The sequence below is a fragment of the Phascolarctos cinereus genome, unplaced genomic scaffold, assembly GCF_003287225.1.
Source record: "Phascolarctos cinereus isolate Bilbo 61053 unplaced genomic scaffold, phaCin_HiC Scaffold_4;HRSCAF=312, whole genome shotgun sequence".
Lineage (NCBI taxonomy): Eukaryota > Metazoa > Chordata > Mammalia > Diprotodontia > Phascolarctidae > Phascolarctos > Phascolarctos cinereus.
The window spans coordinates 292,064,028-292,086,756 of record NW_027555847.1 but is presented as its reverse complement, the minus strand read 5'-3'; the positions used below and the strand labels follow the sequence as shown (position 1 = coordinate 292,086,756).

Below are 22,729 nucleotides of genomic sequence, written 5' to 3'. Positions count from 1 at the left end.
ATGTCGATATCAGGGAGGATTGAAATTTGTGTGCAGAGTCCTGTCCAATTCTGGGGGAGAGCAGAGTAGGCCATATTTCCCCCACAGGCGAAAAGTTGTCCCGGCAGGGGACAGAGAGGTTCCTGTGAGGTATAGTTTTTGACTTCAGAGCAATTAGCAAAGGTAGCAAAACCAACATCAATATCAGCAGTGGAATTCTGAAATGGGGCTTGGATACAAGGAGAGGGGCGGAGACCAACAGGTTGTACCTTAAAAGGTGGACTAAGTGTGCAATTTGTGGATGTGGAGCCATTTGGACATCAAAGCTATGGGCATAGGTGTGCCAAGGGCCATACACAGCCAGCAATCGGCAGCCAAATCAGGGTTAGAGTAATTAAGGGCCTTAAGTGTTGCTTCAAGGATTTCTGAAGTTTGGACATCTAGGTCCGTTCCCCGGGGTTTGGGCAGTGCAAGTGGATGGTAATGGATGGGGGGATACATACTCTTAATTATTTCATTTATTCGTTCCCTAACCTCATGTTCCCTAATTTGGTCTGTAGGGCCACCCCCATCAGAGATATGGACAGGTGCATGAAGGGGCCAACAGACATTTTTTCCAATATTTTCTTTACGACAGGAAGCCTGAGCATACTTATTGGTACTTCCACGTAGGCTTGGAGCTATCCCAGTCCCCTCCTGTGGAGCCACCATATTCTCTTTCCTGTATTGTAGTAAGATAGACTGTTCCTGAGCTGCCACTGCACTGCTGGGTAGAACTATAGCATGTGGAGTGCAAGGCCTCAAGGTAGTTGCAATCACTGGGGCAAGGCCCGGGCTGGCCACCATTCGGAGGGATAACTCGGGGCTTCCTTACGCATTCCCACTTGGGTTTGGAGACCGTGATAGAATGACGGTAGGCGAGGTAGGCTGTCTTTTCCCCGCAGTCCACTTCTTGCGTGTAGGTGGCGGGACGGACAGTGAACGCCCCCGCCGCAGTCACAAGGGCTTCCAAAGAGGGCACGGCTGAGCGCTACTGGGTCAGGAGATTGAAAACCACCGTGGCTCCCACGGAACAGGAGGAAAATTACGAGGATCGTCATTTTCTGTAAAACAGAGAAAGAAAACAGAGGTGTCTCAGGGGGTGTGGTTCCCTGGACGGCATTATGAGTTTCTGGCTTGTCCATCAACCTAATCAGCCTTTCAGGCAACCATCTAGCATTTTGGCACTTTGAGTCATAAATACAAGCATGGCCTTTGCCCCAGATTAACACAGGATCAGGGCCCTGCCATTTGCCAAGCAGGGGATCTTTCCATTTTGCCTGAGCGTAGGTTTGGGCCGTAGGAATGCCAAAGGCGGTCTGCGGCACTCTTTGCCGCAGTGTCCAGAGTGAGAAAATTTAAAACAAAAAGAGCGTGATTGAGCAATGTTTTGGCATTGCCAGCTCTGGGATAAAGAACTTCCCTCCCTGATTGTAATTTCAGGATCATGTTTTTCAGTGTCTGATGGGCCCTTTCCACAATTCCTTGCCCTTGAGGATTATAGGGTATACCAGTAACATGCTTAATATGCAACTGTGTACAAAAAGATCTGAAAGAAGAACTGGTATAACCAGGGCCATTATCTGTCTTAAGAATTTTGGGCTGCGGGAGGACCGCCAAGGCACTAAGGAGGTGATTAATGACATGTTTGGTGGCCTCTCCAGGTTGCAGGGTGGCAAAAATGAAGCCACTGAAGGTATCAATGGACACATGAACATATTTAAGCCGACCAAAAGGGGGATAGTGAGTGACATCCATTTGCCAAAGTTCCCCGGGGATAAGACCTCGGGGATTGATGCCATTATGAGGTTCAGGAAGGAGGGTCAGGCAACCAGGGCACTGTTTCACAATCTGTCTGGCTTGTTCCCGGGTTATAGGGAACTTGAGACGAAGCGTATGGGCATTCAGGTGATGCAGCTTGTGGGCTTGTGTGGCAGCCTCAACAGGGAGGCAGACAGAGCAAGCAGAATGCGACGAGTTACTTGATCAACCTGATCATTCCCTTCAGAAAGAGGACCGGGGAGGTCGGAATGGGCACGAATATGACCAATGAAAAAGGGGTTGCGGGAGAGAATTAGAAGCTGAAGAGTGGCAAAAAGAGGAGACGCATTAGTGGAGGGACGGATATACGGGACGGTTTCCAATAGAGGGACTGACTGTGCAATATAGGAACTATCAGTATAAACATTGAGGGGGCCCGAGACAGATTCAAAAACCTTAATGACCGCTGCGAGCTCTACCAGCTGCGCGGAGGTGAAAGGGGTGTCAAAAGAGGTGACCTGTCCATCAACACTAAAGGCTGCCTTCCCTGTGGCGGAGCCATCAGTGAACGCCAAATGGGCGCTCTCTATGGGCTCCGCTTTGGTGATCCTTGGGAAGACCACGGGTGTTTTCTGAAAGAACTGAATGAGCTTATCTGAGGGATAATGATTGTCTATAGCTCCCATATAGGAAATGCAATTAACTGCCCAATCATCATCATTCTGAAGCAGCCATTGAATCTGCGAAGCAGTGTAGGGGCAAACAATATGATCTGGTTCTCGACCAAAAAGTCGAAGGGCTGCCTCTCGGCCGAGGCGCAGGAGCCCTGCCGTTAAATGCGGGTAGGAAGAAAGGATCTTTGTAGGTGTGGCTGGCATATGAATCCAGAATAACGGATGTCCCTGCCATAACAATCCAGTGGGAGAAAAAGTGGTGGAAAAAATTAAGAACCAAAGAGGTTTTTGAGGAGCGTAATAGCCAATATGTTGTTCATGAATGGCTTGCTCAATTAAGGCAAGGGCCTTACGGGCCTCCGGCGTGAGAGAGCGGGGTGAATTTGGATCGGAGTCTCCTTTAAGAATATCAAACAAGGGTCGCAGTTCCCCTGTAGTGATCTTAAGATATGGCCGAAGCCAATTCAATTCTCCCAGTAATTTTTGGAAATCATTAAGGGAGCAAAGGTGACTCACTCGTAGGCGAACCTTCTGGGAGAGAATGCGATTCGTCAAGAGTTCAAATCCCAAGAACAGCTGGGGGGGGCAGGTTTGCACTTTATCAGGGGAAATATTAAGGCCCCGATATTCCAACGCCTTAATGAGCTCCTGTGATACCTGAGTCAATTCCTCATTATTTGGTCCTGCAAGGAGGATATCGTCCATATAATGGATAATATAAAGCTTGGGATACTGCAAGCGGAAAGGATCAATTGTTTGGGCAACATATTTTTGGCACAGCGTAGGGCTATTAGCCATGCCTTGTGGCAAAACTTTCCACTGAAAGCGCGGAGAAGGGCCCACACAATTGGTAATAGGAACACTAAAAGCGAAGCGCTGACAATCGGAAGGGTGGAGGGGAATGGAAAAGAAGCAATCCTTAAGATCAATTGTAATCTTAGAAAAATCTTGCGGTATGGCTACAGGGGAGGGGAGCCCAGGTTGAAGGGCCCCCATAGGAATCATAGTTTTATTGACGGCCCGTAAATCATGTAAGAGTCGCCATTTACCTGATCTTTTTTGGATAACAAAAATGGGCGTGTTCCACGGGGATGTAGATGGTTCTATGTGACCTGCAGCTAGTTGCTCCTGCACTAAAGCAAGCGCTGCCTCCAGTTTTTTCTTGGGTAAGGGCCACTGGTCTACCCAGACGGGTAGGTCATTTCTCCACGAGATCCTATCTGCCTGGAGTGCAGGAGGACCCGTGGCCCTCACGAAAAATGGTTCTGATTATCTGGGCTCTCACAACCAAGGCCTGCTCGTCCTTTTCTCCCTTCAGCAACAATGGGGACAGTTGCCCTTGACCTTTCTTGCCTAATCCTTGCCCTGGGAGAAATCCCTGGGAGAGCATTTGACGGGTCACAACGGTATTTGGGCTGCACATAATTACCCCCATCTGTGAAAGAATGTCCCTTCCCCATAAGTTGACAGGTAAGCCGGGGATCACAAAAGGCCGAACAGTCCCTTTATTTCCTTCTTTGTCTTGCCAAGGCAGCCATTGAGAGCTCTGTAGGGTATTGTGGGATTGACCTATGCCCTGCAAGTGTGTCATGGATGGTTGAAGGGGCCACGAAGGCGGCCAACTATCTTTTGAAACAACAGTCGAGTCAGCTCCTGAATCTAATATTCCTTCAAAAAGCCTGCCTTGAATAAAAAGCGTAAGCATGGGGCGGTCTTGGGAAATGGCCTGGACCCAATAGATGTCTGAGGAACCAGGCTTGGAGTGGCCTCTAACAGTGGCGAGAGCAGGGTATGGAGTCTGTAGGGGGAGCGGGAGAGCCTGCGCAAGGCGTTGTCCCTGACGGACAGTGAGGGGCCCTTTCAGGGTTGAGGCAAGTATCTGAATTTCCCCCGTGTAATCACTATCCACAATGGAGGGTGAATCATGAGGCCATTAATAGTAGCGGAGGCGCGACCAAGGATGAAAAAATAGAAGTCAGGGGGCGGGGGGCCAAAGATGCCTGTAGGAATAATATGGACGCCACCCTCGGGAGTCAATACTGAGGTGGAGGCGGCACACAAGTCCACCCCTGCGCTTCCTGCAGTGGCTCTGAAGATGTGGGGTGTGGACTGGCTGATCCCCGAGGCCCGAACAAAGGGGTCGACTGGGGGGCCCGGGGCTGGCCCCTCCGACCGTTTCCCTGTAAAGGGTGGCCATGAACGTCTGTAGTTGAGCGGCAGGTTTGCCCAGTGTTTCCCTTTCCTACACCGAGGGCAGAGGGTGGAGGGTTGGGAAGCCTTATTGCTGATTGGAGCGGAGGGAGTGTCAGGGGCACTAGGGCACTGTCGGGCAAAATGGCCAGGTTGACCACACCGGAAGCATGCCTTTTGGGAGTCCCCGGTTTGGAGAGCTGCCCCTATGGCCAGATGTACGGCCTGGGACATTTTGGTAGTGAAGGGATCTACATCTCTGCACATACGTATCATTTCCTCTAATGTTTTATCTCTCCACTTCCCGCGTAAGGCAGACCGACAGGCATTGTTAGCATTTTCATATGCTAAGCGTCTCACAAGCTGATCATTAGACGCTTCTTGCCCTAAGGTTCGTTCAGTTGCTTCCAAGAGCCTACTAACATACTCAGAGAAATCTTCCTGAGTTCCTTGTACGATCTTATTAAGCGGAGCAAGGGGGGATCCAGAAGTGGGCAAGGCACGCCAAGCCGCGAATGCAGCATTGGCGGTTTGCGCCAAGAGGCCTATTGGGAGGCAGCGTTGTTTGGCCTCCTCTGCGTATTTCCCTTGACCACTCAACTTCTCATAAGTCCACTTTAAAGCGGGGGAGCCAGGGGATTTTTGGTTGGCTGTAGCCATGGATTGGCAGCGGTCGAAGAAATCTGCTTTCCATGTCAAGAACTGCCCCCTTGAAAGGACTGCCTGTACTACACGAAGCCATTCTGCCGGCAAGAGATATCCTCCGCGGGACATAGATTCAAGAGCTGAGAGGGTGAACGGGGCGTTAGGACCATAGGACTTGACGGCGGCGTTAAGATCCTTAATCCCTTTGAACTGCAATCTCCTATATTCTAACCGCTGTCCTTCCTTTTTTCCAATTGCCCATTCCTCTTCTTCTATTTTTCCACTATCCTGTCCCTCCCCCTCTCCCTCGTCCTCTTCCCTTCTTCCTCACTTTCTTCATCTCCCTCCCCTTCACTGGCAGAAACTTCCTTGGGGTCGTTGTGTGAGGAGTCAGGCTGACGAGACCGGGTCATAACAGGGAATATCATGGGCTGTGCCTTGTTAGATTTTCTATCTCTAGCACTGGCTCTGATCTTTTTCAGGGGTTTCTGATGTAACTGCGACCTATTGGGGGAAAAAATGACAGAATTCTGGAGGGAGTGTTGCAGGGAACTCAGTTCCGAAGAGAGTTGTGCATATTGCTTTTGTAGATCTAAGACTTCTCGGAGCTCCTTAACTTGAGTGGAGAGTTGACTTCTGGCGGATGTGAGGGCTGAGGAAGTGGGAATGGGGGGCAAAAGCGCAGGAGCGCAAGTCTGGGATATGTAGGGAGGGGGTAGGTACTGGGAGTTATGGGCCAGTCCGGGTTATTATATCGGGCGGCTTCTTCCTCCAGTTCCGCCTCGTCCCCGGGATCTAGAGTATCAGGGTCAGGATCTCCTAAAGGAGGAGTTTTGTGTTTTGCAATTATAGGCAGTGTTAAAGGTTCAGTAGCCGGGACCGTTTCCACAGGGAGGGGAGGATAAAGAGGCTTTGGAGGTTCCGGCGGAATGGTAATGACCACGGAGGGGGGTCTAGGGGGACTTTTTCCCACTGATTCTAATGACTTTGTAGAGGCGGTTCGTGATAAAGGGCGCTGTAGCGATTTAACAGAAGCTGCCCGCGACAAGGGGCGTAAACAAAACTCTGCCACCGAAAGGAGTTGGCGCTTGCCTGGGTCCCCAGGGGCAGATTCCACTATGTCTCTGATGATACCCCAGTAAGAAAAAGCCGAGGGAGGGACCGCCTCTGGCCCTTCAGTTTGCAACTTTCTATTGAGGTCTCTCCCGACCTTCTGCCACTTTCCCGGATGAATATCTGGGCCGGTAACCATAAACCAAGGGCAGACCTCATCTACAAAAAGAAAGAATTTCAAAAGGTCCTTTTTCTTAACTTTAACTCCTCTCTCCTTAAGGGCATGCTTAAGGTCTTGGATAAAGACCTGCTCCTTAGAAAGGTTGGAACCCATGATTAGAATGAGGCGGACGAAAACTCAACTTACCAAAACGCAGGGGCTCTTCATGAGCGATGAGAAGGAGGGGGTCGCGACGAATCGTTTCTCAATGCTGGTCCGCCTGGCAGAAGTCCGAACCTCGAGCCCCACGTTGGGCGCCACTTGCCCCGACCTGCAGGGCCAGTATACGTGGGGGGTCGAGGAGGATCCTGGCTGAAAGGAATGGGTGAAAGGAGGAGCGAGACCAAAAAGATGGTAGGCAAGGTCTAACTTTATTTTTGAGCGTTACAAGCTTATATAGGGCAAAAGGGGGAGGGGCAAAAAAAATGGGCCTCCGGGACTTTCCAGGGGCGGTGTGGCAACATTTGCGGTTAGCCCTGACAAACATGTTATGTACGGTTTGTCCCGGAACAAGCTGCTTGCGGTTTGGTGTTTTCACGGGGTTAGGGGCCCACTACCAGGTGCTGGCTTCCAACATCTATCTATATATACATACATATAATTTTTTTCCTTCAACTACCCTAATACTGACAAAGTTCTCATGAGTTACAAATATCATTTTTCCATGCAAGATTGTAAACAGTTCAATCTTAATAAGTCTCTTATGATTTCTCTTTCCTGTTTACCTCTTCAGGTTCCACTGGAGTCCTGTATTTGAAAGTCAGATTTTCTATTCAGCTCTGGTCTTTTCATCAGGAATGCTTGAAAGTCCTCTATTTCACTGAATGACTATTTTTTCCCCTGCAGGATTATACTCAGTTTTGCTGGGTAGGTGATTCTTGGTTGTAATCCTATCTTCTTTGCCCTCCAGAATATTATATTCCATGCCCTGTGGTCCTTTAATGTAGAAGCTGCTAAATCTTGTGTTATCTTGATTGTGTTTCCACAGTACTTGAATTGTTTCCTTCTGGCAGCTTGTAATATTTTCTCCTTGACCTGGGAACTCTGGAATTTGGCTACAATATTCCTAGGAGTTTTCCTTTGGGGATCTCTTTCAGGAGGAGATCTGTGGATTCTTTCCATTTCTATTTTGCCCTCTGGTTCTAATATATCGGGCAATTTTCCTTGATAATTTCTTGAAAGATGATGTCTAGGCTCTTTTTTTGATCATGGTTTTCAGATAGTCCAATAATTTTTAAATTCTCTCTCCTGGATCTATATTCCAGGTCAGTTGTTTTTCCAATGAGATATTTCACATTGTTTTCTAATTTTTCATTCTTTTGGATTTGTTTTATAGTGTCTTGATTTCTCATAAAGTCACTCTCTTCCAATTGCTCTATTCTGATTTTTAAGGAAGTATCTTCTTCAGTAATCTTTTGGACTTCCTTTTCCATTTGGCCAATTTTTCTTTTTAGGGCATTTTTCTCCTCATTGGCTTTTTGGACCTCTTTTGCCATTTGGGTTAGGCTGTTTTTTAAGGTGTTATTTTCTTCAGTATTTTTTTGGGTCTCCTTTAGCAAGCTGTTGACTTGTTTTCCATGATTTTCTTGCATCACTCATTTTCTTCCCAGTTTTTCCTCTACTTCCCTTACTTGCTTCTCAAAATCCCTTTTGAGCTCTTCCAAGGCTGGGACTGATTCATATTTTTCTTGGAGGCTTTGGATGTAGGAGCTTTGATTTTGTTGTCTTCTTCTGGTTGTATATTTTGATCTTCTTTGTCACCAAAGTAAGATAATATAGTCTGACTCTTTTTGTGCTGCTTGCTCATGATCCCAGCCAATTACTTGAGTTTTAAACTCTTTGTTAAGGTAAGAGTCTGCTTCCAATGTGGAGAGTGTACTGTCCCAAGCTTCAGGGGTTTGTGTAGCTGTTTTCAGAGATACTTGTAGGGACCTGTAAATTTTCAGTTCTTCCAAGGTGGTATGATAAGGGGCGAGGTGTTTACTCCTTTCCTGGCCTGTGATCACAAGTATTCCTTTCTGTCCCATAACTGTGAGGAGGGGTTCCTCTCCACAACCACTACAAGCTCCACCACACCAGCGCTCCTTCTCACCCCTGCACTGCTGCCCAAAACTGTGTCCCAGATCCAGACATGGGCAAAGCAAGAGATTCCTGCCTCAGCACTGACAAAGAGATCCCTGCAGTCCGTCTCTAATCAGCCACTGGATTCCCCCTCAGTCTGTGGGCCGGAAGCTCGGGAAGCAGCTGCTCCCCCCAGGGCCACGCTCTTGAGGAATGGAGCTGAAACCCCACCTTCCTCTCTGACCACTGACAGAAACAGACTTTTCCCACTGACCTTCTAAGTTGTCTTTGGCATTGGTGGATTGAGGAGTCTGGAAAGCTCCACAGCTGCCTGTGATTCAGTCCTCTGAGGCCTGCTCCAGGTTTGCTGCGGCCTGCGCGCCCACGCTGCGCCCAGCGTGATACACCTTTCTGATCAATCATTCAAGTTGTCTTGGGCTGGAAATTTGTTTCACTGTGTCTTTTTGTGGGTTCTGCTGCTTCAGAATTTATTTAGAGCCATTTTTCATGAGTATTTGGAGGGGTTTGGGGGAGAGCTCAAGCAAGTCACTGCTTTTACTCTGCCATCTTGGCTCCGCCCCCAAAAAGGCTGTTTTTCTAAAGACTTTAAAAGTTCTCCAGAAGAGTTTTCACTATTTGCACTCTTCTTTTGGTTGATCAGGCCACAGGAATAAAGTAGTTTGATTACCAAGTCACAAAACACAGGTAGTATGACAAGACAGACACAGAGAAGCAATTGCTGGCAAAAGTTTTTCTTTCTTATCTCCCATTGAAAGTTTAATCAAAAAGTCAGTGAACATAATTTTCTAGAGGCAGTCTTATAGCCTTTAATTTGCAGTAATTGAAAGTCCTTTCTTCAGGCCAAACTTGGGATTTATTGAGATACTTACATGGCTTAAACCAATCTTTGCATAATTTGAGAGCTTTATTCTTAGTCAACCCCTTCGGAGTGAGAAGTTTCCCCTCATCCCAGGCCAATAAGAATTTCCTCGAGGGCTTATTTGTCAGCTTATTAGAGCTGATACCTATGGTACACTCATCAGGGACCATTTAACCTTTGATGAGACAGCCATCTGGATGTGTTTTGGGAGGATGTAGGGGTCTGGGATGACTGATCCTTTCAGAGAAATCTTATTAGAGTGCTCTAGGATGTTCATTTGGTAGAAAGTCTGTCTGTTCCTAACTGGTTGCCATAACTGTTATGGTGAAATAAAGATACAAGGTAGTTATACCTAGACAACAATTTATTTAGCAATGCATGCAGTTGCAGAAACAAAAATCAGGTCTTAGGCTCTCAGTAGCCCAAAGACCCAGACCATTAGCTTTTATAGTTATTATATAATTGAAAGAAGTGGGAAAACAGGATTGTAGGAATTGAGACACTTGGTTTATTATTGGTGGAGGAGATTGAGAGACATTGGAGGGGGAAGTAGTCTTGTGACTTATTCAGTTTGGGTGACGGTCTTGTGATTTTCCCAAAATCAGGTGATTTCCAAGAAGTTGAAAATTAACTTTGTAAAATGGTGGATAAAGGCAAAATGGCATTACTAGTGCTATTCTAACGTAACGGTATTACTTTTGACTTTTACTTGTACATAGAGTATCATTATACCTTCCACATCATGTGGGTTAGGAGCAACCCTGCTCTGCAACCTGGAAAATCCACATAAAATATTTGGTCCTTCCTTCATACCAGAGAAGAAGTTTAAATTTTATTTTCTTTTATGTTATTCAGTACTTTATTGTAAAATTTGGGTTAAGCGCTGGGTCATAGGCTATATGTAGGTCAGTGTGAAATAAAAATAGTATATGAACAGGAAATAAAAGAAATCTCTTTTTAAAAGATGAAAAATTTGAAAAGAATACTACTGAACATACTGCATGTATAGCAAAAAGCATTTAAAAAATAACCATTGAATAGCATGTGTAGTGTGCCTTAAATAGCCGTATTACCCCCTGATCAGGGGGTTTTGGGTGGCTGGGTGCATTGTCCAGAAGCAATAACACCTTAAAGGGTAATCCCTTGCTGGCAAGGGATTTTCTAACCTCAGGCATAGAACACTGATGGAATCTGTCAAGGGAAAGTGCTTTGCTAGTCTGTGCTTTCTTACTGTACATCTAGAAGATAGGCAGCTAGTACTTGTCCTTTCCTTTCAAAGCTCGAGAGTTAGCAGCTTTATATAGCAGGGCTGTCTTTATTATGAACCCTACAACATTGGCACAAAAGAGCAGGGTTACCCTATCCCTTGTGGCTTAAAAACCTGGAGCTCACTTCTTTTCTTGACTGATGTCTATCCTCTGAGGCATTTTTTTCCAATATAGGGCAGTTTTGTCAGCATTTAATATCTGTTCTGGTTTGTAACCTTTCTTTTCAGTCAGTTTCTTCAGGGTTTCAGGAAACTTCCTAGCTGCCTCTTGATCAGCAGACACCGCCTCTTCCATTTCTTTTACATTGCATAGGCCAGGCCTGCACAACTTGGCAGTAGGGGAGGGCCAAAATTAAAATAGGCTAAACTACTTTAGGCTGCAGATAGATTTTTAGTGGCTCACTTTCCAAGTAAAAGTATAATTAATGATTAAACTGTTTTGCAAACAAATCGTATTTTTAAAAAAGGGAAATTTCAATTAATATCAATTAATAACACTTATTACTTAAGATTTTTATTTATCATGCAATCACATTAATGTTAAAATAAATATTTTGCTAAGTGGTACACTTTTTAATACATCTTTCAGGTTTTCTTACAGTTTACATTTAGTTAATGGGATGTATTACATTTCTTGTCAGCAGTCAGTTTATCACAGACCTGCACAACAGATGGTAGTTAGGGGCCAAAATTAAAATAGGCTAAACTTCTTTGGGCCACAGATAGGTTAGACTAGAAACAGACTGATGATAGTTACTTGCCATGGATCACATGACAAACAGGAGATTGTGTAGGGGCAACCCTACATTTTTTGTGGGCTGCCTGAAATCCTTTGGTGGGCAGTAAGCAGCCCTTGGGCCATATGTTGTGCAGGCCTGGCATAGGCTAAACCTTTTAAAAAATTTTCAAACTTGTCTTTGCTGGCCTGAAAATCCGCCTTTCATCTTCATTTTCCTTTAGGAAATCATATAAGAACTTAGCCTTTTCCCATATAATACCAGAGTCTACTGGAATGCCTTTTTAATTTTTTTAATTTTTAAATTAAATTAAATTTTTTTTGGGGGGTGAGGCAATTGAGGTTAAGTGATTTGCCAAGGGTCACATAGCTAGTAAGTGTCATGTGCCTGAGACCGGATTTGAAGTCAGGTCCTTCAGACACCAAGGCCAGAACTCTATCCACTGTGCCACCTAGCTGCCCCTGGAATGCCTTTTTTTTTTAACTTTTTAAAATTTATTAATTTTACTTTTCAACATTCGTTTCCGTAAGCTTTTGAGTTTTAAATTTTTCTCCCCCTCACTCCCTTCTCCCCTCACCAAGACAGCGTGCAATCTGATATAAGCTCTACATATACATTCCTATTAAACATATTTTCACATTTATTGTAAAGAAGAATTAGAAGCAATAAGAGGAACGATAAGAAAGAAGAAAAAAACAAAACAGAATTAAAAAAATAGCAAATTGTTTGCTTTGATCTGCATTCAAACTCCATAGTTCTTTCTCTGGTTGTGGATAGCATTTTCTATCATGAGACTTTTAGAGATGGCTTAGATCCTTGCATTGCTGAGAAGAGCTAAGTCTATCAAAGTTAGTCATCGAATAATGTGGCTGTTACTGTGTACTGTGTTCTCCTGGTTCTGCTCACTTCACTCAGCATCAGTCCATACAAGTCTTTCCAGGTTTTTCTGAAGTCCTCCTGCTCATCATTTCTTTTTTTTTTTTAATTTTTTTAAATTTATTTTTAGTTTTCAACATTCACTTCCACAACATTTTGAGTTTCAGATTTTCTCCCCATCTCATCCCTCCCCCTACCCCAAGATGGCATGCATTCTGAATACCCCTTCCCCTAATTTGCCCTCTCTTCTATCTCTCCTCCCCTTCTCTTATCTCCTTCCCCTTCTATTTTCCTATAGGGCAGGATAGGTTTCTATACCCCATTTCCTGTATTTCTTATTGGAATGCCTTTTTTAATAATGGTCCTTCACCAAAAGAATATTGCGCTTTCTACGTGAGAGAGATAGAGATCTCATGGTTTATGCAAGTGCTTCATAGCTGCAGCAATGGCTTTGTTGATTTTCTTCTTTTTTTCTCAGTGTGCCTTAGAGTAACTCATTAATGCTGTAATGGTGGCCAACGGCAGCAGCCTTTTTACCTAAATGAAACTTATCTAACAATTCTACTTTTTCCTTCAAGTTCATCATTTTCTTCTGTTTCTTGGGAGTACTTCCTGAACCACTAGGAACATTATGCTTGGAACTCATGATTTTAATAGAGTTTATAGTATTTAAATGGCACAAGATACTAGAAACTTGAGATGCAAAGATCACTGCAAGATATTACATGAGAGATTTTTGTTAAACATTCTTGGCTTCCCCAAACCACTGTGTAGAACTGCAGTTCTTTTACTACAAATTTAATTTTACATTATGCATTTATGAGTTACTAAACTTTTAAAGATATCTCTGTTTTTAACTTTTATCCTCTGCTGGATTTTGTGCTCTTTTCACAAACTTTAACTTTAAAAAAGAAATTGTGTTATATTTATGGCATTAAAGGATAAAGTATATTGATATTATACAATGTTATATATATGTATATGTATTATACATTTCTGAGTTTCTAAACTTTTTCTTTGTCATCTGCTGACCCTTTGCATGTTGTCTGCCGCTTCTGCAAAACTTCTCCAAAATTCCCATTTAATTTCTTAATGCCAACCCACAACATATTGAAACCACAGTGGGGAAAGTCGTGATGTGGGAGGGATAAACTGTATGCATACATAATACAGTACTCACTCATGCAGTAAACACATACAGTATTGTGATTACTTATTGTATATTCTATAGTACAGTAATGAAAATAAAATCCTGAAAATAAATATTGAACAAAGATTAAGCATTTCAAGTTTTATAAAAACTTAAACCTTATTTTTGATGTAGCTGCAGGGATGTGTGATGGGGCGAGTATACTGTTCAGTTAACTCTCTCAACTTTGGCTTACTTCATAAAACCCAAGGGAGAATCTGCTGAAACTTACTCTGCCAACAGGGAAGATGATGACAAGGGTGGCCTGTGGACGTCTGGCTGTTCCACCTCAGGAGTTTGGCTTTCATGATGTGTTGATGGCTTTCAGCATTTTTCTCTCCCAAACTGGCTTGAAAAATTGTGTCAGCCTTGTCTGCTTGGCTTTTTGCCTCTAATCTGTACGTATTTTTGAATAAGAGACAAATGCAATGGAGTTAAGTGCTTAAAGTTGAGGCAGCATTCAGTCATAGGGTCCTCAGCCAGGAATGGGCACATTGGGAGATTCAGATTTTTCGCTGCTTTGCACTTGCCTGTGAGTAACCTCAGAAGCATTCTAAGTATTGATTTGGGGGTTACAAATAAATTTTAGCAAGTAGGTGAATTTGCAAATATGGAATCTGTAAATAATGAGGACCAATGTATATTCAAGAAAGATAGGAAATAATTAACAGAGGGAAGGCATTAAAATTAAGAGGGATGCTTCCTTTAGAGGATGAGATTTTAGTTGGGACTTCAAGAATGCCAAAGAAGCCAGGAGATGGAGATAAACAGGAAGAACATTCCAGGCATGGAAGACAGCCAGAGAAATAGTCACTCATTAATCAGTAGAATTGTCAAATTTAACCATTATGGATATTGGTATTTGCAAGAGGGTTTTTTTTTCTGGAGTCAATCCATGGATTCTTTCTATTAGTTCTATGTTAAAATTTTCTTCTGTTTCTTGAAGCATGGATTTTTGAACTTGCATTAAGTTTTTTGACTTGTCATGTTCCTCTGGGACTCTTAAGATTCTTAAGTTATCTTTACATATCCAGTCTTAAAGTTTAATATATTTTACTTGTTTGGAGATCTTGCTTTCTTTTAATAATGCTGCTTTTTGTTTCTCTTCTTCTATGTATTCACTTCCTGTATTTTTATTACCAATTAGTTATTCACTCTCTTGTTTCTTTAGCAACACTTGATACAGTGGTTCCCCCCACCTAAATTTTTTTAAAATTCTGCTAATTATTTCAGACCATTAATTGTGTTTTCAGAATTTTTATTTCTCTATTAGACTGTTGAGGTTACATCCTGATGGAGTTCTGTACTCTCTTGGGATCCTTTGCTCTATCAGGTATTTATTCCTTTTCCCTTGGCTTGCAGTATATATTATAGATGCCTGAACTCTGATCTAGAGGCCATTTTTCCTTCTGTTATTAATATAGACTCCATTGGTTTATCTGCTTATGGTTAAGTTCTTTAATTGAATTTTCTTTCTCCTAATATCTTTGGCATTTTTAGTCTTTTTTCTTTATTTTTCTCTTTTGGTTGTAGTTTTCCTGGGGTCTGTATCCCAAAGCTGTCTCAGCCTCCTCCCAAGCTGAGCAGTTTATGCTTCACCAGCCTAGGTCTCTGCCCCAAGCAAGAGGGACAAAACTATATCCCGCTGGGCTGGACATTGGACATTTTCTCTCAGGCTTAGTGGAAATCACACAGAAATATATGTAAGTACCCTGCTCCAGTTTCTTCTGTGTCCTGCACAATGGAGACAGTTGAAATTGCTTTATGTTGGGTACATAATTCCTACCATGGAGGAGATGTTTAGAGGTGGTAAGGATTGTAGAATATTTCAGATCCCTTGGACAGAAAGAGAAAATAGATGAAGTCTTAAGAAATAGACCAAAAGTGTTTTGCTCAAGTAAGATATGGTAGGGTTGGGGGACTTCACTTTTTCAGGTATTAGCAGGAATACTACCAAGAGTAGATGAACTAATAATTTCATCCTTCACAAGATGGAGGAACCACCAAAGGGAAATTCTGTTCTAATTCTGACTCAGTAACAGAGAGAAATGGGTTTCTCAGGTAGAAATAACAGAAACCTTGGAAGGAATTGATTCCTATCTCTTAGAGTTTGTGAGAGGGGATAAAGCCTGGCATAATCTGATGTAAGCTCTTCATTTTTGGAGAATAGATTTCAAAAGGGTCAGAGAAAGGGTAGGGAGGAGTCCCATTGAATGAAATCTATAGTTAAAGCTTCCCTGGAAAGATGAGAAACTCAAAATTCTGAGGACACAAAGGAAAACAGTTCTGATGAGGAGGAAAAGGCGTTGGGTAAAAAAAAAAACTGTGAATTCATAGATAACTCATCAATCAACATGGACTTTGAAAAGATATAGATAACATTTTCCTGTGTTGCAGTGGAAAGGTGCTTCATGAGTGGAAGCAGGCTGGAGACATAACCAGTGGTGAGCATCAAAGGGAAGCAGTAGTACTGAAGGGCCTCGCACCCTGTTAGGGCTTATTAAATGCTTGTTGATTGCTTGCTTGATTAAAATATGTCATCAGGGAAATGTAAACTGGGAAGACTAGATGGACTGGACTTGTGGCAGGACCAGTGATGGCAGATGAACAGGCAGTTTTAGGAATGTTACAAAGAGGTGAGAAAGGTCTCTAGCATATTGGGAATACCCTTTGGGGGCAGTGCCAAAGGCCAGAATTAGCATAAGCACAATAATATTCTGTCACAATCATACACCACAACTTGTTTGGCTATTCTGCAATGGATGGACATCCTCTCAATTTCCAGTTCTTTGCCACCACAAAAAAAGCTGCTATAAATATTTTTCTTCAAAGTAGTTCTTCTTCCCCCCACCCTTTTAAAAATCTCTTTGGGATGTAGACTTAGCAGTGGTATTGGTGGGCAGAAGGGTATGAACAGTTTTAGAAGCCCTTTGGGCATTATTGCAAATTCCTCTCCAGAATGGTTGGACTAGTTCACAGCTCCACTGACAGTGCATTAGTGTCCCAGTTTCCCCACATCCCTTCCAGCATTTATCAGTTTCCTTTTCTGTCATATTGGCCAATCTAATAAGTGTGAAGTGGTACCTCAGAGTCATTTTAATTTGCATTTCTCTAATCAATAGTGATTTAGAGCATTTTTTCATGTCACTATAGATAGCTTCGAGTTCCTCATCTGAAAACTGCGTGTTCCTGTCCTTTGACCATTTATGACTGGGGAAATGATTTGTACTCTTACAAATTTGTATTATAAATTTGGCCTGGGACTGATTTATATTTTTCTTGGAGGCTTTGGATATAGGAACTTTGACATTGTTGTCTTCTTCTGGTTGTATGTTTTGATCTTCTTTGTCACCAAAGTAAGATTCTATGGTCTGACTCTTTTTGTGCTGCTTGCTCATGATCCCAACCAATTACTCGAGTTATAAACTGTTTGTTAAAGTAGGGGTCTGCTTCCAGTTTGGAGAATGTACTGTCCCAAGCTTCAGGGGTTTTGTGCAGGTGTTTTCAGAGATACTTCTAGGGACCTATAAATTTTCAGTTCTTCCAAGGTGGTATGATCAAGGGTGAGGTGTTTGCTGCTTTCCTGGCTTGTGCTCTAGTCTATGAGTGACCACAGGCACTCATTTCTGCCTTGAAACTGTGAGGAGGATTTCTCTTCATCACCACTACAGGCTCCACCACACCAGTGCTCCTCCTTACCCCAGGACCACCACCCAGAACTGTGACCCAGATTCAGGCACAGGCAAAGCAAGAGAATCCTGCACCAGCAAAGAGATTCCTGCAATCCCCCTCTGATCAGCCACTCGATTCCCCTTCAGTCTCTGGGCCAGAAGCTCTGGGAAGAGCCACCAGCCTCAGGGGACTGGGGCTGGGACCATGCTTCTCTCTCACAGTAGGCAGAGACTTTTCCTACTGCCTTTCTAAGTTGTCTTTGGCATTCATGGGTTGAGAAGTCTGGAAACGGCCACAGGTGCCTGCAATTCAGTCCTCTTATGCCTGTTCCAGGTTTGCTGAGGTCTGGTTTGCCTGCCACATCTACGCCAAACTCCATTCCTTTCCCTGCCTGGCATGATATACCTTTCAAGTCAACCATCCAGGTTGTCTTGGGCTAGAAATTTGTTTCACTCTGTCTTTTTGTGGGTTCTGTTGCTTTAGAATTTGTCTAGAGCCATTTTTTACAGGTATTTGGAGAGGTTTGGGGGTGAGCTAACGCAAGTCACTGCTTTTACTCCGCCATCTTGACTTCCAACTCTCATTTCTTATCATACCATAGTATTCCATCATAATCACATACTACAACTTGTTTAGCCATTCTCCAATTGATGGGCATCTCCTCAACTTCTGACTTTTTTTTTTGGCAGGACAACTGGGGTTAAGTGACCTGCCCAGGGTCACACAGCTAGTAAGTGTCAAATGTCTAGTCTGAGACTGGATTTGAACTCAGTTCCTCCTGATTCCAATGCCAGTGCTCTATCCATTGCACCACCTAGCTGCCCCCAACTTCTGATTTTTTACCCCCAGAAAAGAGCTGCTATAAATATTTTTGTACACATATATCCTTTTCCTTTTTGTTTTTTATCTCTTTTGGAATACAGACCTAGTAGTGGTATTGCTAGGTCAAAGGGTATGTATGGTTTTATAGCCCTTTGGGCATAGTTCCAAATTGCTCTCCAGAATGGTTGAATCAATTCACAACTCCACCAACAATGCATTAAAGTCTCATTTTCCCCACATCATGTCCAACATTTGTTATTTACCTTTTCTGTCCTATTAGCCAATCTAATAGGTATGAAGTGGTACCTCAGAATTATTTTAATTTGCATTTCTCCAATCAATAATGAGTTAGAGTATTTTTAATATGATTAAAGATAGCTTTGATTATTTCATCTGAAAATTTATCATATCTTTTGATCATTTATTAATTGGGAAATGGCACTTATTCTTATAATTTGACTCAGTTCTCTATAGGTTTGAGAAATGAGGCCTTTATCAAAGAAACTTACTTCAAAAATTTTTTCACAGTTACTATTGCTAACTGTATTTCCCTCCATCCTATTCTCCCCACCCTGTTTATTCTATTCTCTTTCTCCTTTCACCCCGTCCTCAAAAGTGTTTTGCTTCTGATTACTCCCTCCTCCAGTCTGCCCTCCCATCTATCACTGGCCCCTCCTTACCCCTTCCCTTCCTACTTTCCTGTAGGGTAAGTAAGATAGATTTCTATACCCAATTGAGCATGTGTGTTATTCCCTCTTTGAGTCAGTTCTGATGAGAGTAAAGTTAACTCACTCTTCCTCACCTCTCTCCTCTTCCCCTCCATTGTAAAAGCTTTTTCTTGCTTCTTTTATATGAGATAATTTACCCCATTCTACCTCTCCCTTTCTCTTTCTCCCAGTATATTCCTCTCCCGCCCCTTAATTTTATTTTTTAGATATTATCCCTTCATATTCAATGCATACCTATGCCCTCTGTCTACAAAAACTCCTTTTAACTACCCTAGTGATGAGAAAGGTCTCATGGAGGAATGTAAACAATTTAAACTTATTAAGTCCTTTATAATTTCCCTTTCCTGTTTGCCTTTTTATGCTTCTCTTGAGTTTTGTATTTGAAAGTCAAATTTTCTGTGTATCTCTGGTCTGTTCATCAAAAATGCTTGAAAGTCTTCTATCTCATTGAAAGTTAATTTTTTTCACCTGAAGGATTATACTCAGTTTTGCTGGGTAAGTTGGTTGTAATTCTAGCTCCTTGATCTTCCAGAATATCATATTCCAAGCCCTCTGATCCTTTAATGTAGAAGGTACTAAATCTTGTGTTATTCTTACTATGGCTCCATGATACTTAAATTGTTTATTTCTGGTTGCTTGCAATATTTTCTCCTTGACCTAGGAACTCTAGAATTTGGCTGTAATATTCCTGGCAGTTTTCATTTCAGGATCTCTTTCAGGTGGTGATCAGTGGATTCTTTCAATTTCTATTTTACCCTCTGGTTCTGGAGTATTAGGGCAGTTTTCCTTGATAATTTCTTGAAAGATGATGTCTAGGCTCTTTTTTGGACCATGGCTTTCAGGTAGTCTGGTAATTTTAAAATTATCTCTCCTAGATCTATTTTCCAGATCAGTTGTTTTTCCAAGGAGATATTTTACTTTGTCTTCCCCCCCCCCATTCTTTTGGATTTGTTTTATTGTTTCTTGACTTCTCATAAAGTCGTTAGCTTCCATTTGCTCCATTCTAATTTTTCAGGAATTATTTTCTTCAGTGAGCTTTTGGACCTCCTTTTCTGTTTGACCAATTCTGCTTTCTAAGGTGTTCTTTTTCTCACTGGCTTTTTGGACCTCTTTTACCATTTGGCCTAGTCTTTTTTAAGGTGTTATTTTCTTCAGTATTTTTAGTGTATATGTGTGTGTGTCTCCTTTAGCAAGCTGTTAACTCATTTTTCATGATATTCTTGCATCACTCGCATTTCTTTGCATTTTCCTTCACCTCTCTTACTTGATTTTCAAAATCCCTTTTGAGCTCTTCCATGTTTTTCTTAAAGGCTTTGAATGTAGGAGCTTTGATTTTTTTTTCTTCTTCTGAGTGTGTGTTATGATCTTCCTTGTCCCCATAATAACTTTCAATAAAATTTTTTTCCATTGCTTGCTCATTTTCCCAGCCTATTAGTTGACTTTTAACTCTTTGTTAGTGGAGGGCGCACTGTCTCAAACTTCAGAAGTTTGGTGTAGCTGTTTTCAGAGATAGTTCTAGAGACCTATAAGTTCAAAGGTGGTATGGTCTAAGGAGAGATGTTTATTCCTCTCCTGGCCTGTGCTCTGCTATGTGAGTGACCAGGAACTGCCCTGGAACTATGAGGAGGGTCCCCTCTCCATTGCTGCCACAAGCTCTGCTATACCAGGGGTCCTCCTCGCCCCAGTACTACCACCCGATACTGTGACCCCAGATCCAAATATGGGCAAAGCAACAGAGTCCTGCCTCAGTGCTAGCAAAAAGACCCCTATAATCTCCTTCTGACCAGCTGTTAGACCCCATTCGCATCTGTAGGCTGAGAGCTCTGGAAGCAGTCTCTGCCACTGCTGATTCAGTCACTGCCAGGCCTGCTCCTGGTTTGCTATGGCCGGGCCTGTGCTGGACTGTGCTCCACTCTCACCTACGTGTGACAGACCTTTCCTGCTGATCTTCCAAGTTGTCTTGGGCTAGAAATTTGTTTCACTCTGTCTTTTTGTGGGTTCTCCTGCTCTACAGTTTTTTTAGAGTCATTTTTTAAGGTATTTAGAGGGGCTAGGGGGAGAGCTCAGGTAATTCCCTGCCTTTACTCTGCCATCTTGGCTCCACCTCTCCTGTTTATCTTTTTATGTTTCTCCTGTGTCTTGTATTTGAAGATCAGATTTTTTGTTCAGTTTTGGTCTTTAATTAGGAATGCTTGGAAGTTCTCTATTTCATTAAATATCCATTTTCCCCCTGGAGGATTATACTCGGTTTCAAGGGCTAGGCAATTCTTGGCTGTAATTCTAGCTCCATTGCCTTTCAGAATACCATATTCTAAGACCTCCAGTCCTTTAATGTAGTAACTGCTAAATCCTGTGTAATCCCAACAATGGTTCCACGATATTTGACTTGTTTCTTTCTATGTGCTTGCAGTATTTTCCCCTAGGCCTGGGAGCTCTGGATTTGGCTGTGATATTCCTGCATGTTTCTGTTTTGTGAGATCTCTTTCAGGAGGTGATTGGTGGATTCTTCTCATTTCTATTTTACCCTCTGGTTCAGGGACATTCAGGGTGTGATTGTATCATGGGATACAATCTCCCTGAGTGGATTATTCGAGGGGCATACAAGATCCATGGATCCAAAATCCATCCAAGGTGTTGCAGTGTACCTTGTTCTTCTTATATGTGTTGATGACTCTTCACAGCATCCATTGAGGAATGAGTTTAACTTTGATCCTTGCCTCCTTGATTCCTCTTAGATGGGAGCTTAGAAGAAGGAGTGTTACACTGGTGGTCTAAAGAAATACCTTAATTTGCGCACAGGGTTAAATGAGTGACTCCACAAATGGTGGATTTATTGTCCATACTGACAAGAACTAAGAAGGTTTTGAGTCTCCCAAGGTCCCTAAGAATGTTCTTTGTGGAGGAAGGGGCTTTTTTTTATTAGTAAAACTTAAAAGGAAAGAAAAAGAAACATTATAAACTTAAATATTGAAACTTAAATACAGAGTAAGAAAAAAAAAACATTGCCACGTACACAGCAGAACAAGTACATGTAATAAATACTACGCATTGTGTTGAGCTGTCCATCTTTTCTTTGCTTCCTTGTAAGTTTTCTTTTGTTTTCTGCTGTATGCTTTTTACTTTGTTCTTTTTTCCCTCCTTCTTCCTTACACGCCCCCTCCCAGGCTACAATTAACTGCAGACATATTTATAAATAAATATACACACATACACACATATATACATATACATACATACATATATGGACATATACTTTCCCTAATAAATTCTACTTCTGATCTTTGTTTTTATATTTGTGTGTATCTTGTATTTCCTATACCTCCTAACTCCTCTACTTCACTTCTACCCACTACCTTGCCCTCTTATTACTTAATGTATCCTCCACTCTAAGGATTTCTCCTTCTGTCCCAGCTGTATCCCAGCATTCACAGATCTTTGTTAGCTTTTTGTCTAAGAGGCATGCATCTGCTGCACTGGAGTGTTTTTGGGTGATGTCTTTTCCTGTTTGGACTAGTGGTGAAAAACTAGACAGGTGGCTGCTAACTCCCCCTTCAGGTTCCTGCTGATGTATCCTAGCCTTCTCTAGATTTAGGCCACCATCTGCAGTATGGACATCAGGTGGTAACTGTTCAGCTTCTGCTAGCCAGTGGTTGAAGTCATTCAGGTCACAATGGAAGTGTCTCCATTCTTCCATAGCTCCATCAAAATGATCTATATGATCAATGTACCTTCTATTCAGACTGCTTTTCTTTCAACCAAGTCAGACCATCCTCAATCTGAATAGCTTCAGGACAAGAGACATCAATCAAGTACCATATCAGGCTGCTTCTTATGAAGAGCTGCAATCTGTTCTCTGACTGTGTCCAGGAGATCATTGATGTTTGTGACGTTTTCATGTCATCCAGCAAAAAAGTTAATACATAATTCTTGTATAGG

General features: G+C 42.6%; 1 protein-coding gene across 1 annotated transcript; it reads right to left on the bottom strand.

The window, feature by feature from the left end:
• Nucleotides 1–665: 665 nt before the first annotated feature.
• On the bottom strand, nucleotides 666–22,487 carry LOC144456532 (uncharacterized). The gene is made up of 3 exons (XM_078151749.1): nucleotides 22,152–22,487; nucleotides 6,709–6,930; nucleotides 666–1,082 (listed from the first exon to the last, which is right to left on the bottom strand). The coding sequence occupies exons 1-3, from the start codon at nucleotides 22,485–22,487 to the stop codon at nucleotides 795–797; spliced, it is 846 nt and encodes a 281-aa protein (XP_078007875.1). The 3' UTR covers nucleotides 666–794.
• Between the last annotated feature and the right edge of the window lie 242 nt (nucleotides 22,488–22,729).

Bases quoted from the DNA above. Each gene is read 5' to 3' on its own strand.
- LOC144456532 (XM_078151749.1), bottom strand. From the start codon at position 22,487: ATGGAAGAATGGAGACACTTCCATTGTGACCTGAATGACTTCAACCAC. The intron at 6,931-22,151 runs GCAAGGTAGTGG...TCAAAAATAAAG, and splicing joins ATACATTAAGTAATAAGAGG to TTAGACCTTGCCTACCATCT. The intron at 1,083-6,708 runs GTAAGTTGAGTT...TCTGTTTTACAG, and splicing joins TGAAGAGCCCCTGCGTTTTG to AAAATGACGATCCTCGTAAT.